This window comes from Urocitellus parryii, chromosome 11 (genome assembly GCF_045843805.1).
Source record: "Urocitellus parryii isolate mUroPar1 chromosome 11, mUroPar1.hap1, whole genome shotgun sequence".
NCBI classification, from domain to species: Eukaryota; Metazoa; Chordata; class Mammalia; order Rodentia; family Sciuridae; genus Urocitellus; species Urocitellus parryii.
The window spans coordinates 44033107-44052859 of NC_135541.1; the positions used below are offsets into that span (position 1 = coordinate 44033107).

At 37.8% G+C, this 19753-nt stretch overlaps 1 protein-coding gene across 1 annotated transcript in view; it reads left to right on the top strand.

Moving 5' to 3' along the window:
- Positions 1–19753, top strand: part of Patj (PATJ crumbs cell polarity complex component) — a 331415-nt gene that overhangs the window by 52151 nt on the left and 259511 nt on the right. Inside the window, exons 13-15 of the mRNA XM_026407227.2 lie at positions 2523–2599; positions 4894–4950; positions 15606–15740. Of these exons, the coding sequence (XP_026263012.2) occupies positions 2523–2599; positions 4894–4950; positions 15606–15740 (269 nt within the window). The remainder of the gene's footprint in view (positions 1–2522; positions 2600–4893; positions 4951–15605; positions 15741–19753) is intronic.

Consider the following 19753-nt stretch of genomic DNA (forward strand, 5'->3'; position numbering starts at 1 on the left):
ATAGATATGGAGTCACAGCTTCATCCAGTTCCCACACACAGATGCTCAGGAAAGGCCTTGTCAACTGAGTGAAGCACCTTGGAACACTTATCACTATTTATTTTCCAGAGACATTTTAGCTTTGTCTTGCCTCATGAAAGAATGGCCTCAAGGAAGTAGTTAGCCCCTCACTTAAGTTAAAAAAAAAATTCCTGATTTGAAAACCTACCTTTCTTATTTTTGACCTAGGTAAATAGTAGTTAATCCTTGCTATTTTAATTCAGTTGAGTTCAGATTAATTTTAGTGAGATGTCTGGTGAAAGTAAAATACATTCTGAAGTTAGAAATAAATAGACAAATAAACAAACAGATTTACATATTTTGGTATTGGGTCTGAACCCAGGGATGCTTTACCATTAAGTTATACTCATAGTTCATTTTATTTTCTATTTTAAGACAGGGTCTCATTAAGTTGCTGAGGTTGGCCTTGAACTTGTGATCATTCTACCTCAGGCTCCTGAGTCTCTTGAATTTCCAGCATAGGCCATCACACTGGCTAGATGTATTTTATACGTGCTTTTTGTTTTGTTTTTGTTTGGTTTGGTACTAGGGATTGAACTCAGGGTGTGGGTGCTTAACCACTGAACCACATCACCAACCCTATTTAGTTTTTTTTTTGTTTTTTTTTTTTTTTGAGACAGTCTTGCTAAGTTGCTTAAGGCCTCTCTAAGTTGCTGAGGCTGGCTTTGAATTTGCGATTTTCCTACTTTGACCTTTTAAGTTGCTAGAATTACAGGTGTGAGCCACTGTTCCAGGCTATTCATGCTTTTTGGATCAACTTCACTACATTTTTTTCTTCATGCATATGAACAATTTTAACTCAGTAGTAAAACTCAGATCTTCTAACTATTATAAAGTTAATTTTCTTTTTTGCTTTTGGAATAATTGTTTAAGATAGTCATGTTAATCATTTGTTTGATCATTTTGTGTAGAATTTATTCAGCTCTGAAAGTAAATTAATCTCTTTCCTCTGACATGTAGTCCTTCGTGCTGTGCCTTATAAAGCATAACTGTGTTTTTATTATATAATTGAAAGGTGGAAAGTCAAAAGAATTATTGGTAAAATATCAACATTATTTTATATATGTGTATGAACTGTCATCTAACTATCATGTTTTTAGGCTTAGAATTCAGACAGTACATTGCAGATTTTTATTCAGATTCATTTACACATAAGAAATTAATGCCTAGAGGTAACTTATCAGGCAAGATGCTAGAACTCCCTTAAAAATTTCTAAAGAACTCCTAGAATTTCTTAAGGAAATGTTAACAGGCACACACAGACACAAATGTGCAAAGCCCAAGTGAATTTGATATCTTGTTTTTAATAGGATCTTTGGTTATTGCCTAAATGTAATCTAGCAAATCAGTCAGTTAATATAGTTATTTCATGGATGTTCTTTTGTATGTCTGTTAATCAAGTTCTCTAGTGTTCATTAGTCTTAGACCCTGGTTTCTGAGGTTAGCCTGTTTTACTTAATGATTTGTGTTATGTGATCAAGCATCACATGCACCTGAGATGAGCTGTCTGTGCTGAAGACTGAAAGAGCTGATGCTGCATATGACGTCTGATTTTAGGCAGATGGTCATGTCAGTTGTGATAAGTGTTCTGTAACTGGTCCAAGCTTATGACCAAATTGAGAGTTTAACTTAAAGAAAGAAGGTGGAAGTTTTTTCGTTATGTGAATATAAGTTAAAATTGTAGTTTTTCCACTTGGGCTTTTTTCTGGTCAACGTTATTCAGACTACAAACTGTGCTCTGAGCATCTGGCTAAGACCACATGGAGGACAGGCAAGGCACTTAAAATCTGTCTTAGCACTTTCAAATGATCTTCCCGAGGCAAGAAAGGCAATATTACATCAAGCAAATCATAAAGATACACAGATCCTAATAACAGGGACAGAAGACTGGTGTCAGACCAAAGGTTGTGTTCTGTTAAAACTCATACAGCTTGGAGTCAGACCAGACAAGCCTGTGTATCCATCTGCAGAGGTGGAAGCCTGCTCGTATCGTGTCGGTACACTGGATTGTAAAGATGTCTCAATGAGCTTTTATTTTTCCAGTGGGTAGGAGGAATGGCACTATTTTGGAACGATAAACCTTTAAATTAAATCCTTGTATGCCATAAACAAATAAAACAAAGCCAGATGCATTTTACTATTAAACTATAGAATGTTTACATAAAAACTCTGTATAATTCAAATTTCACTTATAACTCATCATTTCCTCTTTCCTTCAAGATATTCCTTAACAACAAAAGCCCCATCACAATTTTGTCACAGCTGGTCTTTATATTAACATTAGTCTTATAAGTTATCTCTGATTTACTTTTCCTAGAGGACCTAAGTTAATGCATTTTCCTTTTTATTCATTTCCCCTTTACTTACTGAAACTGTGCTGTTGTTGAAGAATTTAGTAGTTAAGTGTGTTTGGCTCACAGTAGCTTTAACGTTCTTTTTTTTTTTTTTTTTTAAATGTCCAGAAAGAATCCCAAACACTCCAGAAAATGAGCTGAAATCCAAATGGGAAAACCTACTGGGCCCTGATTATGAAGTAATGGTATGTTAAAATCCTCTAATAAAAAACATTCAATGTCTCATTTCATGTCAAGCTCCTAACAATACAATTGAAAGAAATGGGAGAGCCAAATAATAACTAGCCTGCCTTAATTGTTTTTTTATCCTGCCTTGTTCTCTATTGGATCAATTGATTTTTTTTCCCTTTTCCTTCGTTTTTAATTTTATCGTTTTAAGCTATATGAAATAGTTAAGGATTGTATATAAGCTTCAGTTATAATTAGTAAACACTTAGTTCATGTTGAAATCATTTAAGTTGACAATAGGCAGAAAAATATTAGGGGAGAGAGGGCTCGCCTTTAAATTTATAACCTGTATCAGCTGCTTAAAATTGTTGGCATTTTTATGATTGCTTTTATGATCTGTTTGTTTTACTGTACACCGAAAGGACTGTGGATATTAGTCCTATGTTTCACAAAGAATCTTAGAGTTTTATGAGAAAAATGAAAGAATAATTATCAAATGTATTTAGAAGAACAGGAAGTAATTTAGGTGAGGTATAAGTTTATAGTGCCAGTGGTCCATTAGGCTTCCTTTCACCTGTTATTAGGTTCATCCAGTAAGGGATTGGTTACATTTCCCCATGTGAATCCACATGAAAGCAGAAAGTGGTGTTAGAAAAGCCCAGGCAAGGTTCACAAATGCAGTAGTAATCAAATATTCTTTTAAATTTCTATTGTCATTCACATTTTCTTACATATGTTTATCATTAATACTTCCTGGAGACTCTTTTTCTCTTGGTTTTGAATATCCGCTCTCTATTTTCAGGAAATTTCCAGTGTCCTTAAGATGAGTCCAAATGGTTCACACTTAAACTGCCTTTGCTAATTTTGTGCTTGTGTGTCAGTTCTCACAACTGTTGCTTCTCTACTCCACAGACTGAGAATCCTGTCATTAGCCTACCATCTAGCAAATGGCCTTTCCCCCCCTATCCTTAGTAGTTTGTTATTCAAAAGAATGTGGTTTACCAGTATTCACCAATGGCCAGTATTGTGATAGGCTTTTGTTTGTTAAAATTTTATCCTCCTCATAACTACCTTTCCAGATTTTATTGATTCTATGGTGAAGTCATAACCGAGGGATTAAAAAGAGGAGATGGAAATTAAAGTTGGAACTTTAAAGTGACAGCTTATTCATTGAAACTTGTTGGCTTCTTGTTCTGAGAAATGAGGGGCAAAAAGAGGAAGCCAGGCAAGACGGATGAATGAATGCACATATTCTACTACTTCTTATTTTCTTCAAGGGTCTACTTATCTGAAATGTACTTTTAGAAGCTTTAGTTGGATCATTGTTTAACTTATCCCCTCCCTCCAGATGCAGCATATTTTATTAACAACTTACAGATGCAAATCGTCTATGAAGTACTTTTGCTTGCAAGGAATTTGCTTCTCTGGATGTCCACCACTGAAGCTCAGAACAATAGTTTTAGGCCAGGGTTTAAAGCTTTAAGTATTCCCCACATTTCCCACAAGGGACCTGATCTTTCTGTTTGTGCCTTTGCCAGCTATTTCTCCTGGGGAAGTGAGCTTGTTATAAAAAGTCAGATGCTCTATTTTACCAAATTTGCCAGACTTTACTGACCTTGCAAATTTTAAGAACCAACTTTGAAAGTAAAAATGGCCATGCTCTTGCTTTTGTCAAAAGAGTATAATTTTTATGGATTCAATATAATGAAGGATTATATTAACATTTTAGGGATCGAGGATTTTTAAAAATGGTAGAGTCGGCTCTCTGTATCTGTTGATTACATGTTTGTAGATTCCACATTCTTTTCAACCAACTGTGGATCAAAAATATTGAAAACAATTTGCATCTGTACTTTGTTTTCTTGTCATTTCCTAAACACATAAGAACCATTTATACAACAGTTACATTATATTATGTATTATGATTAATCTAGAGATGACTTAAAGGGTGTATATGAGTATATTCCTAGATTATATGCAAATACTATACCATTTTATGTAAGGGACTTTGGATTTTGGTATTCTTGGAAGTCCTGGAACTAATCCCCAGCAGATAAGTGAGAGACAATTATATTTATTTGCCTCTACCCTTCCTTTAACTTTTGGATAATTTAGGAAAAAAGATTAATATTGAGCAAAAATATAACAATTTTATATTAAGTTCTATACATATGTGATTCGGAAATACAGGACAGAGGTTTTCAGATGGAGTGGTCAACATATTATAGGTTTTGCAGATGTTTTCAGAAAACCTAGGAAGAAATAAAATTGTGCTTTGACAAATATGAAAATATTTTTCTTTGAAATTTAGGTTGCTACTTTGGACACACAGATTGCCGATGATGCTGAGTTACAGAAGTATTCAAAGGTAAGCACTATATTTTGAACGTTACCAGTCTCTTATAGTCGTGAAGAACCTTCTCTAAATTCTTGCTGAATCAAGTGGGTTATGAACTCCCATTTTAACCCACTTGAATCCAATGTATGAAATATGATATGTTAAGAACTATGTAATGTTTTGAACAACCAATAATAAAAATTAAAAAAAAAAATTCTTGCTGAAGAAACTGTGTGACCTGCAGTTTCCAAAACTTAGTCATAGATGTTTTCTGGAATTGTCATGGGTTCTCATTGCTATGAAAGGTGATGGTTGGATATGCCTGGGAGAGTGAGATCCCTCAGCCACTTTTAGAAGCCACACACCCAGGTGTGACTCACTGGCCCACCTGAGAGGTAGTACAAGTAACAGAGAATGTTAGCTTTTCAAGTATCATAAGAAGTGTTTTGAATAATGTTTCATGAGAATCAAGTCCAGGAACATAGACTTTAAAAAAGCCTCAGGTCCAGATGTTCATCTTCTGAGTACAGGCAGTGGTTGTTCTTGAACTCAAAAACATTTTTTGTTATCTTTATTTTTAATGGCAAAATGTGGGAAGGTAACTTTGACAGATTTTTTTGACATTGTTTTTTTTAGTATTCTCTCACTATAAATTAATTTTATAGTTTTCAGATGTAGATAGTCAAGGGCCAGGGCAATTAAACCTGGAGAAAACTTCCTGGTGGCTTTCTCAGCAAATGATATGCAAGGCAAGATTTTCCTGCCAGAATAGTTTCAAAAAACATTTTGTAATTCCACATGAGAGATAAAAGCTGAGTCCACCTTAAACTCTGCAGTCAGATGCAGTACTCAGCATGGATTTTTCAGGGCCCCATCTGGGTTTTGTAAGAAGTGGAGTATCTCTTTAGATAGTTCTACTTTTTCTGCCTTTGTGTATTTGTGATGAATATTTTTCTTTCATAATTTTGTTACATGTGCTCTTATCTCTTTGGTTTGTATTCTCAAGGCTGACACTGGAGGTTATTTCTTTCCTTCTAAGCTTTCCTATATTTTGAGCCACTTGTTATGACTGTTTTGACCAACTGACCAAGCTTTCCTTAGATGCACAATGTAAAAGCAACATGGCTCACGTTGTAGTTAGTTTTAAATTATTTGCCAAGTCAGCTTTATATTAGATAAGTCATTGATTAAATAATTCCATCTAAAGATGTTTAGGGAGATTTAATTCAAAATAACAGGAAGAAATTGAATACCTCTTCAAACTTCAATTGCTCTTAATTACTATAATATGGTTGAACATTTACTTGAGTCCTAAAACCAAACTGCCTGAGTTCAAATCCTACCTTACCCAGAATTTGATAGCTGGGTGATTTTGGAAAATTATTTAAATTATGTATCTCAGTTGTGCATGTAAAATAGGACTATCAATAGGTTATTAATGTTATTAGTTGCTTTATGATTTGCATAAGAATGCATCTAGAATATTTGTAAGCACATAGTAGGCTGTTATTTATTTTTATGACTCTGGGGATCAAACCCAGGGCCATGTGCACACTGCAATGTTTTACCACTTGCCCCTTGTTGGTTTTATTTTTATTCTTGTCTTTACCATACAGATCAATTGATGTTTAGCCCTAAAATTAGTTTTTAATTTATACTAAACTCAGATATTAGAAAGTTTCTATATAACTGTCTTCTGATTTATGGGGTTTCCTGTGCCTATTCTACTTGTAACACCCATCTACAGAATGCTTAATTTTAGTTATTTTTCTATTTTGGATTTTCCATTTTAGAGTAAAATTTTGAAGTGAAATTCTCAATGCAAAAACAACAACAGCAACTATATTTGCCATTTTCTAGTTCTTGAACATATTAATCATAGATTATAAGGACTTTAATTCAAATATCCAGGTGAATTTTTTATCTGTTTTCTACTGTTTGGTGTTTTCTCTTATTATTGGTTTTTGGTTGTCTTTCCATAATGCCATAATTTGAATGTCCAACATTATGAATGACAACTACAGAGGGGTTCAGGGCTTCCGCTGATGTTAGCTTTCTCTGTCCAGAGCTGTCTCACTCTATCTGTTGATAAATGGGGGGTTATTTATGCTGGTGGGCCACCCCCTCAGTGAGGAGGCAGGGGAAGTTCTGGGAGGGTTCAGACTCTTTCTGGTTTTCTCTCGTTTTTACGATATTGCCTTCCAGGAATTCCAGGTCAGTGCACGGAGTGTTACTGTCCCCTCAACCCAGTAGGACCATCTCTTCAGCACTGTGGGGCTGCTGGAAACTTTATATTGCTTTTCAGAGGTTTCCAGATTTGCCTTTCAACGTCCTGTGCCATATGGCTGTAGACTTTGGGGAGTTGTCCTTGGCCAGAAAACGTGTCCTGGATTAGGCTCAGTTCATCATATGGTACAGGTTTTGTTATCTGTCCTTTTATGCATGTTCAATGCCATGGTGACCAGTATCATCATATTTCATGATATGTGAGAAAGGACAGTAAGCACACTGACTTGGTGTTCACTTCTCAAGAACGTGATTCTCTCTCTGTCCCGGCAGAAGGTATTCTTCTGTCTTGTCCTCCCTGATTGCCTACTGCTAGCCTTACTCACTGTGTCTTCTCTCCTGAGCAGCCTCTATGCAGTATACATATTTGTATTCAGTAGTGCTGGTGTACAGGGTGGGGAGGAGTGAACAGAGCTTCAGAACTCCCTTGTGAAGTGTTCCAGTACATTCAGCTGTTCATTCATTCATTAATTCACCCACTCATCAAATAGTCTACTTGGTGTCCAAGTCTTCTGCGCATTTGGGATTCCAGAAGAGAACAAAGCAACGTGTGTGTGTGTGTGTGTGTGTGTGTGTGTGTGTGTGTGTAAATCCCTGCTTTGTGGAATCTATTTCATTGGGGGAGACCAAAAATAAATAAGTTGCTTAGTGTTGGTGATATGTGTCGTGGAGACAGGGAATTCAGGAGAGGGGTAAATTTGCAAGGCCTCATTAAGATGACATTTGAGGAAACACTAGGTGAAATACTTGCCTAATTTTTCTTCTGAATAGTATGAACAATAATACCTGTGTTGCAGAAGATTAAATATAAATACATGTAATAATCCAAAGTACACGTATGAAGACACAAATTGGTGTGAATATACTTTGTATACAACCAGAGATATGAAAAATTGTGCTCTATATGTGTAGTAAGAATTGTAATGCATTCTGCTGTCATATATAAATTTAAAAAATTAAATAAAAAAATAAATAAACACATGTGATATGTGCCTTAGTTAATATAGGGCAGGGACAGCACATCAGAAATGGCCAATAAATGCAGATTTTGTTTCCTAGAGGTATACCTCTAGTCCTTTTTAGACTTTTCAAAGCCCCTTTTCTTTCTTTGTTTCTTTCTTTATAAATATTTATTTACTTGTAGTTGAACACACAGTATCTTTATTTCTTTTTATGTGGTGCTGAGGATTGAACCCAGTGCCTCACACATGCAAGGCAAGCACTTTACCACTGAGCTATAGCCTCAGCCCCCCAACCCCCCACTTCTTTTAATGTGCTATTTTAAAACATCTGATTATTGAATTGAAATTTTGTTTTGTAAAAAGCTTCCCCCCCACACCCTGGAAGAGAATCACCCATAATTTTATTTTCTTCCTTTCATATTTCATTATTACTTGTATATATGTTTGTAGCCAATATACTCTTACTTTGTTTAACAGGCATATGAGAGAGAAGGGGTGTATAATGTTTTCATACATTTTCCTACATTGATTTCTGAATTGAAAATGTCCATAGAATAATTCTTCATTTTGATAAGCCATACACACACACACACACACACACCTACACACATTTAATTTGGTGGTGCTAGGGCTTGCACTCAGGGTCTTCCACATGCTAGGCAGTTGCTCTACCACTAAGCTACATCCTCAACCCTATAATTTTTCAAATCCCCTTGTAATTGGAAGTTTAGGTCATAAGTCAGTAACTTCTTATTTTCTCCCCAAGTGTAGCCAATCACAACCATTTCACAGAAGAGAATGCTAAAAGTTGCACAGTTTGAATGACTAGCCCAAAATTATACAACTGTATAGCAGCAGAGAGTGGACTATTAGTGTTTTCATTTACTCTTGAAATAGTTACGGAGCTCCTACTATTTGCCAAACATTGTGCTGCTATCTCTGAGGAGCGAAATGTAGTAAGACCTTGCTTGGATTCTGGGTTTGGGTAGAGACATAGTAATAGACAACTGAAAGATAACTGCATAATAAACTTATTAATGCCTTGTAGATTGGGAGATGTTCTATAAATGAATTAATAGGGTGAACAGAACATAACTGGAGAAGACCACTTTATTATTATTATTTAATTTTTCAAAAATTTATTCTAATTTTAATTCAATTTTCTCCATGAACAGGGGGCATGAGGAACATTGAAAATAGCTCTTAAAATTCTCTGTAATTTTTCTGTTTTACTTAAGGGAGCAATTCTCTTCTTTTTGCATGTATGATGTTTATTCATTTTTATTAGTGAATAGTATTTTTATATTTAATTTTTAATTGACATTTGTGCTTATTTATGATGCACAGTATTAAAACTTGATAAGTGTACATAATATGAAATGATCAAATCAGAATACTCAGTATTTCCATCTGAAATATTATCATTTCTAGAATTGAGACCATTTAAACTCTTCTCTGTTTATTTGAAATGTATAATAAACTGTAGGTACCCTATTGTGTAATAGTACATTGGACCTACTTCTGTCCCTCTAACTGTACCCATTATCCACCCTGTCACTGTCCTCTCCCCTTCCATGCCTCTAGTGACCTCTATCCTACCTTCTCCTGTGTAGCTATCTTTTTTAGGGGAGGATACTTTGGAGACGAGTCAGGGAAAGCTGCTTGGAAAATAAGAAAACCTTGTCTATGAAGGCAAGCCCATCACAAGTGAAGATGCTCCTTGAATCTTTAAGAGTCGAGGCTGCAGGGTAGCAATGATCTAAAGATAATCACCCTGAGCAGCACCAGCTACAGCCATGAAACATGAACCTCCTCACAGGGGAGTGGCAGCCTCTTGGAACATAGGCTTGAAAGGTCAGAATGTGAAAAGCTGGGGACAGGTGAGCATCAGGTGCAGCCACCCTGTTGTGGGGAAGGGCTGGCATGTGGGAGGAATGAAAGTTGTTAGCTTCAGAGTGTCTGGGCCCGACTCAGGACACTCTGTTGTTAAATGAGGCTGGTGGGGAAGACCAGGTGCCACAGGGCCCTGAGAGCCCTGGTGATCTGTACCAGGTAACAGCAGTGGCTGTTTTGATGTGGTGTCATGGCATGATCTGATGCCAAGGATCTGCCTCTGCCACTCCTTTGTGAAGGAGGTTCATGTTTCATGGTGCTGCTGAGGGTCTGGTTGTCTTTAGATCATTGCCACCCTGTAGCCTCCACTCTTAAAGATTCAAGGAGCATCTTCATGTGCGATGGGCTTGCCTTCATAGATAAGGTTTTCTTGTGGGTGGAGTTGTGGGAAAAAAGGGAGGCAAAAGCCATTTGCAGTGGCTTGAGCATTAGCTGCACGATTTCTAGGAAGCTGTTAATCATGACACAAGAACAGTTTTCCCGCATCTGGGGAGACTTGCACTTTTAGGGATGCTTTCTTGGCAAGTGTTTACTATTAAGATAATCACAGTGCTGTGAGAGAAGAGCATTAAGCTCATTCTGTGACCTTTCTGCTGGCCATCAATTGTAATACAAATGAGCATTAGTAATATGCACAGTATGGGAAGCAGAAATAGCAGGCAAGTCTGTCCTCTGGTTTTGACAGAACAAATTGACAGATTTCACTTCATTTCTCCCCTGAATTATGTTGCCTGAGCCAGGGAACTTTAAAATGTGATTTCCTCTTTCCTTCTGTAATGAGAAAATGAAATTTTAAGGTTGTGGGATGTGCAGGGCTCTCCAGGGGCTGCAGTAGTGTTGCCATTACACCATCACCAGGGTTTGGTCTTTGCTTTAAATATATGTTCTTCGTTTTTCATGATGATTCTGTTAGTCTGCAGCATTTCCTCCTTCGTATTTTTCATATGAGAAAAATTAAGCATCAGGCAGGTAAAAAAAAACTTGCCCCAAATAAGATGCAACTTGTAAGTGGAAGAATTGGATAAGAAATCAAGGATTATACAACTTCTAGACCTGCACTCTTTTTCCCTCCCCCCTCTTGTTAATTTTTAATCGATAATGTGTGGACAAGAAACAAAATCATAAGATACAGGTGCAGAAAATTAAGTTTCTCTCCCATCCCAGTTGCTGCTTTCTCTTCCCTAGAGGCAACCACTGTGAACCAGTTCTCTAGCACTTAATTTTATACTCTGCTGCTCTCTTTTAAGTAGAGAACAACACACAGAGTCAAAAGTGGCAGTAGCAGCAGTTTCCCACTTGGGCAGGGTCTCTATCAGGAGCATCAAAGGCGCTTTTTCAAAGTGCACATTCATTTTGCTCTTGTGGTTTTGGGTAAGACCCCCTAAGGGAATTTCGGTCTCTTCCTTGCCCCATTTCATTGAGAGTACTGTGCCTGTATTGCTAAAATGCATAATGCACTTTCACCGACATAGACGCTACTTCTTTAAGACAGATGAAGGAGGCATATTGGGAGGATGGCATTTGAACTATATTCAAGAACAGATTTGGAGAAACAAGTACAGTGATATTCCAGGTGGAAGAAATACCATGAGCAGAGGTGGGAGAGTGTCAAGTACAGTGTTAGATCAGGTGTAAAAAACTCCCATATCCTGTGGGCCAAGAAGATAACATAAACAATATCTAAAATGATAACTGCCAACTGACCTGTGACCTTGGGTTTAGGATTCTGAGAGAACTCTCATTATCCTGTACCACAGAGTACATACTACATATTTTTTGAACATTCAGAATTAACATTTTAGAAGGAGTGAGAAAAACAAATACTGTATAAATGAAGCTCTAATGGCTTAGTTGATTGTCTTGCATAACCTCTGAGTGAGCACAATTAGCTTTGTGGCCATTATGCTTGTGGCTCATCATTACTTTAAACATTTAGCTTCATTCTTGGGAAGTTGCTTTTTGTTTATGGTAAATTTAGTAACCGCCTAGTCTTTAAACATTAGTTACTCCCTAATCATTAAACACAAATGGCTATTTAATATTTTTACTCTGGGAGTATGTGTGTGGCAAGAACCCGCCATGGGGTGTGTTCTTATTTTGAGTTCAACTTTTTTGGAAGTCCTCCCCCATCCAACTGACACATCTTTGGAGCATTTCTTTCCAGAAGTTTTTCCTCCCCCTGAAGCCATAGCACTTATATTCCCACATGAGCATTTTGATATCTTATTTTAGGATCCTAAAAGCAGAGCTTTTAGAGAAATGAATGGGATGCCATTTGTTTCATGACAGGTCTCTCTACTCCTGGGTTGAAGGCCTGTAGCTTTCTTGATCTTGGTTGACCTTCCTCATCTCAACAGTGACAGTAAATCACACAATGGTCACACTTTTTGGATGCATTTCCTTCCATCCTTTACCTGTCATATCAGGATCATGAAAATCCTGCTGCTCATTAGCTTTGTCAGTTTCCATAGGACCCCTCACGAAGCACATTGAATAAACATCAAGAAGCATGACATGGGTGTGTGTGAAGGTATCAATCATCTGTTGCACCCACTCCTGTCATTTCAGCACTTTCCCCTCTCAAAGAACTCAGAATACCAAAGGGGTGGACAACTGAAAGAGACAGATGAAATGGTTGATTTGTTTAGTTGCTAAGTGCAGCTGGGACAGGTAATTAAACAGTCCTGCTCCCGCGGAGAAGCCTGCAGCAATGTAACATGATGTCTCAGAAACCCAGCTGCACTCAAATTTAGATTCAGAACTAATATTAGGTAGGCCTCCTTCAGATTGACAGATCTCATAAACATCATTTCTGGTTTATTTGTTCAGCATGGTTGAAGATGAAGCCTTTGTGTTTTGTTTGTGGTTTAAGTTTTCTAGGGAGCATGTGGTATTCACAGATATCTGCAGGAGCGGCCTAGAAGGGCACAGCCCCATATCCAGAGGGTAAGGGATGCCAGGAGTGAGCCTCTGCCAGTCCTCAGTGCCCCAGCTCGTTCCTGACTTCATGTGTTCTATTGGAGGTGTAGATGGGGTTAGCCATATGACTAGATGAGGATGAGTTGGAGGGGTAGGTTGGGTGGGGAATACTGGAAGGGGAGACTGGAACCACTTCCCTCCTTATCTTTTTAAATTTCGATGTAGCATATTGTTCTGTAGTAGCCAAGGTGTCTCTATAACTACAGCATGTCTTTGTCGTAATTTGGGCACTTATTTCCATGGAGAGATTGTCACCACCATCTGTTCATTTATTCACATAAAAAATTTAGTAATTATCTTTTTCACTCACCTCCTATAAGCAGTCCCCCAGATGGCTTTTTGTAGGGCAGACTCATTTTATCCTTTTGAGTCTCACCTCAAATGTCTCTTTCTTTTTAGAGCCTATACTGGCCACCTTTCCAGACTAACCTTCACTGTTGTGTTCTTATGCCATGACCCTCAGTGGTTATGTCAATGAGGTGCTGGTAAATGTCTAGCTCTCAAGAAAAGAAGGGCAGCCCCAGTTGTAGCACTTACCAATATCTGTGGTGTGAGTGCCCTGACATGGCCATTTCCAGCTATCAGGTGACATCATTTATTGCTGAGTTGGGAAGCCATGCAGAGTAGCACTTCATTGTTAGGCTCCTCTGCAGAAGCAGGACTGTTTAATTACCTGCATTTAGCAACTACACAAATCAACTATTTCTAATCTGTTTTTCAGTTGTACACAGCTTTGGTATCTCTGATGTCTTAGAGAATATGTCTACCATATGGATATAAATCACTTTGAGAAAATAGTGGGAAAACATAGAAAGAAATAATGAATTGATGGATTTTGAGTTCTTATTTTATTCATTTTAGTATTAATTATAATTTTATAAACTTAATTTTAAATAATGGCCAGGTTTAATAACCTGACTCACAACTTTGCTAGAAATTGAATGATCTGCTTTCACATGCCAGTGTGAGCCAGCTCCAGCAGCCCACTGGAGGTGATCTCTGGGTGAACACTGACAACTAACTCTCTGCCCTGTAGTGTTTGGCTTATAAACAAAGGAAGGAAGACAGTCGGCAGAGATGGGTGGATTTCTCTGAGAGTTCTTACTTCCATTAAATATACTATCAAAGAAAATGGCCTGAGTGTCTCCTATCTTGATATATGTGACTTGGTTCAGTGACTGGACAAGAGAATGAGGTGGCAGCAGTGAGAAATAACGAAATCACAGAGAGGGAAGAACAGTGGAAATAACTTTAACCTTCCACTTAGGGTAGTGGAACATCTTATTGCCAGAGTTGGTTTTACATCCCAGAGTGCTTGGTGGTCAAGGGCACTTCATTTTCAGAAAATTAGCCCAGGGCCAGAAGTCCCTCATGCCTATTTTAAGTCACTCAGGTCGTAGTCAGCTAGACCACTTGCCACTTCACATTTGTCTGCATGTCTGTTGTGGGATGTAAATGAGCCCCCAGATGGTGTCTGAACCAAGCCCATGGAACTCTGGGGACTCAGAGCAGATGACTGAGGGGAGGTGACAACTCAGGGGTGAGGAATCTGATTGTAGGGAGAATGAGGGAAGAAGCCACACTGGAGATGGGTAGATAGAGGCATCCCTGCTAGTTTAGATAAATAGGTGATTGATATAGAAAATATATTATTATTAGTACTTACCATTTTTTAGTTTATATAGCCACAATGAGAAATCATGAGCTCCATCTTTCAAATTTTGGGGATATGGTGAATGTCTTGTCCTTTGCAACCAACAAAGATGAGAGCAACAAAGTAAGTCAGCTCTTTTCTCTAACATTGGCTAGAGTTTCTAGATCCTTCACTCATATCATACCCCATACAAATCCTTATAAATCAACAGAATCAATCCTAGAATGGTTAATGTTGTCCACAAATCAGAAATGGTGTCACTTAAATTAGCAAGATGGAAAAGGACATCTTTTACAGATTAGGTCAAATAACCTTCACTGTGCCCACATTCAGTGCCTGAAACTGTTCTAGGCCCCAGGCTATAGGGATTAAAGGTACAGACTTGACATTCAGGTGGGTAGGGGAGAAACAAAGAAAATAGAATTCTAAGCAGTACTTGTGAGTCATGATAGAGTGGTCTCGAACTCCCGATGGAAGCAGGTTAACTAAGAGCTTCCTGAAAATGACATTGCTTTTATATTGAAGTGTGAATGGAAGTTATTTATGAAACAGGGGAGTTAAAGATATTCTGGGGCTGGTGAGCCCTGTAAAAAAAGAGAAACACAGTGTACATACTAGGAACTGTAGAAATCGTGGGGTACCTGGAGCTTAAAATTGAAGACAGAACTTTGTAAGTCTGTCTCTTCATTTCCAGGGAATCTGTAAGGAAAATAGGAGTAAAGACAAGAACTTCAAGAACAAGAACTTCTTAATTTTACTTGAGGCTGCTTTTCCCATTGTCTTCTTTTGGGAGTTTGGTGATCTAATTCAGGTGGTGGTGTTTTCATGTCAACATTGATACTTGTTAGAGGATTGACACTCATCTGTGACCTCTCATGTGTAATAATATGTCACTCTGTGTCTTGCTATAGCTGCTGCCTATCCATACTCTGAGGCTTGGTGTGGAAGTGGATTCCTTTGATGGGCACCATTACATTTCTTCAATTGTTCCTGGTGGTCCTGTTGATATGCTGAACCTTCTACAGCTAGAGGATGAGCTTCTTGAGGTAAAGTTTATGTGAGGAAGAAAGATACCAAGCACGAAATTTTTAAATTCTAGGCAAATGTGTCCACTGAGTTATAGTGTCACCAATGCAAATGTAATGTGAACCCCTTAGATTGGAAAACAGAGTAAATTGGATGACAAAAGGAAACCAATTTCACTCCATCAGTTCATTTTTGCCATATGCTAAGGCTCCTAAGAGGTCCTTTTTTAAAAAAATTAATTTTTAAAAATTCTTTTTAGTTATACATGATAGTAGAATGTATTTTGATATTATACATTATATATGGAGTACAGCTTCCCATTCTTGTGGTTATACATGATGTAGAGTTACACTGGTCATGTATTTATAAATGAATGCAGGAAAGTTATGTCCATTTTATTCTACTGTCTCTCCCATCCCCCTTAGCTTCCCCTCATTTCCCTCTGTTCCAATCTGGTGAACCTCCACTTATCTCTCCCCTCCACCTATTTTTGAGTCAGCATCCACATTTCAGAACATTCGTCCCTTTTTTGGGGGGATTGGTTTATTTCACTTAGCCTGATAGCCTTCAGTTCCATCCATTTACTGGTAAATGCCATAATTTCATTCTTTATGGGAGTGTAGTCCATTGTGTATATGTACTACATTTTCTGTATCCATTCACTGAGATATCCTTTTTAATGTGTATCAAAATGATGTACTAAGAAAGGAGTTTGACAGCTTAATTTGTCTTTTTCTAAGCAAAATGTTAAGAATCCAATCCCTGACCCTAGGTGTTTGCAACATGTAGTCACATTTATACATTGATAATTTCTAATAAGGATTAGAGCTGAACAACTTCAGGCACATGTACAGTTGACTTACATGTAGATGCTTTTGGGATAGTCTGCTTAAAACTCCCTGTCCACAGGGTTGGCCTCCAGTGGGCTTGCTCAGGCTCCTGAGCCTCTCCTCAAAGAAGTTCTATAGTAGCTTTGAAATTATTTTCCCTAGAGATTTAAATAATTGGAAAATTCAGTGTTAACAAACAAAATAATCACGAAACCCCATCTTTTACAGATAAGAAAACAAGATGCTAACTCCTCAACTTTATACACAAAATTAGTGGTAGAATGTTAACTTTAGCTCATGTTTCCTCATTGTTGTTGTTTTTTTTTTTCAAATACAACATACTATCTCCTGAGCTCCTGAAAGAGATATAGGAACAGCCAAGCAAGAAGACTACAGAGAAGAGGGTTATTTCAAGAGTTAGGATTTACAACAGCCAGGCACGGTGGTACACTCCTATAATCCTAGCAGCTTAGGAAGCTGAGGCAGGAGGTTCGCGAGTTCAAAGACCAGCTTCAGCAACTTAGTGAAACCCTGTCTCAAAACAAAACATAAAAAGGGGTTGGGATATGGCTCAGTGGTTAAGCGCCCCAGGTTCAATCCCTTATTTAAAAACAACAACAAAAAAAAAACCCAAAAAACAAAATCAACCTAATAGCCTTAGCCAAGATCAGACTCTCATGGACCCTGACTTCTATTAAAAATTTATGTTTGCTCAAAGCAAAATGACAAGGATGGTACATAGTTTTCATGTTGGGTGCAATTACAGTTTGTTTATAGTGTCTTCCCACCTAAGGGAGTATATTGAGAATTCTGGGTTGAATTTCAAGGTCAAAGGGAAGAGTGCTTTGACTGGTTATCAACTTCTGACATAGTGTTGGAGGACAGGGTGTTGGAGTCCTTTTTTTGAGATGTGGAAAGTTGCTTATTTTTTGAATTTAAATTTTTTACTGTTTCAAAACATTAACATGTTTTGAAACAGTAAAAAATTAATATAAAAGCATGTGGGCATGGTGGTACACATCTGTAATCTCAGTGGTTTGGGAGGCTGAATCAGGAGGATCTCATGTTCAAAGCCAGCCTCAGCAATTTAGCAAGACCTTGTGTCAAAAAAAAAAAAAAAAAAGTTAATGGGGCAATAAGTGATGTTTTGATAGATGTATATTATACAATGTATAATGTTTGTCAGGTTCAACATATTTATCTCCTCAAGAGTTGGTCATCTTAGAGGTGTTGACAAGTGATCTTGGGCTACTTATTATAGATTCATGCCCTCAATTTTACTAGATGATTTAGCTTTCTTTCTGATGCTGGGATTGGGTCTTCCTCTGCTAGTTGGCAGGATATAGGCAATGAGGATTCCGCAATCTGTGGATTGAAGGCTATTGCTATCATATGTAGTTGTTAGGTGGTGAGAAATGAGATATGTTTGGGAGGTGTGAGGCATGAGTTAAACCAACTTAGTTCATTTTATTATTTTAGGTAATAAAGTTTATGTTACAGAAAATTTACCATTTTAACTTTTAACTTTTTAAATGTAAAATTTAGTGACACAAAGTATTAATCACTACTAGTAAGTGATCTGGGCTAAAGAAACCTTGGCTGGATTGGGATCGAGCAGGTATAGGTGATCCCAGCCATCAACTGAAGGTTCCATGCTTCAGCTGAGATTAGAATGCATGGGCCTTCCACCCCAAAATGTTGTGTTTTGAATTCTGAAATACAGATTTCCGATGAAGGAACTTAGGGTAGGGAAGGAAACCCAGGTTTGAAAGTCAGAATAGCTCCTTTGGGTTCTGAATTTGCCACAACTTGCCCTGTGTCTCTTGGTATGTAAGTTAACTTTTTAAAAAAATGTATTTTTTAGCTGTTGATGGACCTTTATTTAATTTATTATTTATATGCAGTACTGATAATAGGACCCAGTGCCTCCCACATGCTAGGCAAGTGCTCTACCCCTGAGCCATGACCCCAGCCCATCACTTAACATTTTGAGGAGTCCATTTCTTCATTAAATGTCATTTCACTGTGTGTTTGTAATGATCTAACAAAATGCCATCTGTGTACCTTACTGTGAAGAGCTGGCCTCGGTATCCCCATGACGAAGTCATGTTAACAAGCTTGGGGGCTGAGATGAGGATTGAAGGTGGTAGTATAGTGTGACAGCACTTGGGCAGAATTCTGTGTTCTGGAAGTGTGTATACACATGTGCATTTTTCTGATGAAAAGAGTTGGATAATTGAGACTTTACAGCTTTTAAGAAGGTCTCAAGTTGAGGGACCTTGAGAAATATTGTGAATTTTAAAATAATAATTGGCTGCTTCTGAGTAACTGAATATAGACATAAAAGGCCTCTGTAAAATTAGCCAAATAAAGTCCTTGACTTGTGTGTGTGTGTGTGTGTGTGTGTGTGTGTGTGTAACGTACTCCTTAGAGCTTAAAACCAGAAACACAAATATGCTTTGGGGTTAGAACACTGTGCCAAGTCTCAGCCCAGAGCAGCCGTTTACAACAGCCATAAATCCCCTTAGATAGGAGTTGGTAATGGGAAATGTGACCAATCCCTTTAGCAAGAGAAAGTAGTGAGGAGGACTACCAGGCACTGCTGTAATAATTGGAGACAATTCAAATTAATAAATAATGAGCTAAATAAATATTTAAAGGTACTCCAAGATAAAAACCCAAGAAGTGACTTTCTAATTTGTTGAAGTGAAACACAAAATAATACTTGTGTATGGGTAGAATTCCTGCTTTGATCATATCTACTTGCTATTTTTAATATGGGTTGCTATCCATTTAAGTGCCTTAAGCCTTTCTGTGCTTATATCATCAATTGGTACTATGGATATGGTGGGTACCTCCGAGCCCTTTCTTGCATAAAGGTTGACTTACAGTTCTTCCAAGGAAAAACCTTTTGTCTTCTGACAAACCTGCTGTCCCCTGGACCCCTTCATTGTCATAAAAACTGGGGAGGTGATATTTACTTTTCCAGTAGAGACAGCTCCCTAAAGTGCATGTGGGTCCCTCTACCATGTGGTGCTTTCTTTGTAAATAATTAAGTGGCAGGGAGATGTCTGGCCTGATGGCTAAGTGCTGGGTAAGTTACAGGCTTGAGAGTGGTTCCCAGGGATGATGTCTCCAGACTCCTCCCGCTGCTGATGAGATGCTTCCAGCAACCCAATGTACTTAAATTCTCTGGTGCAATG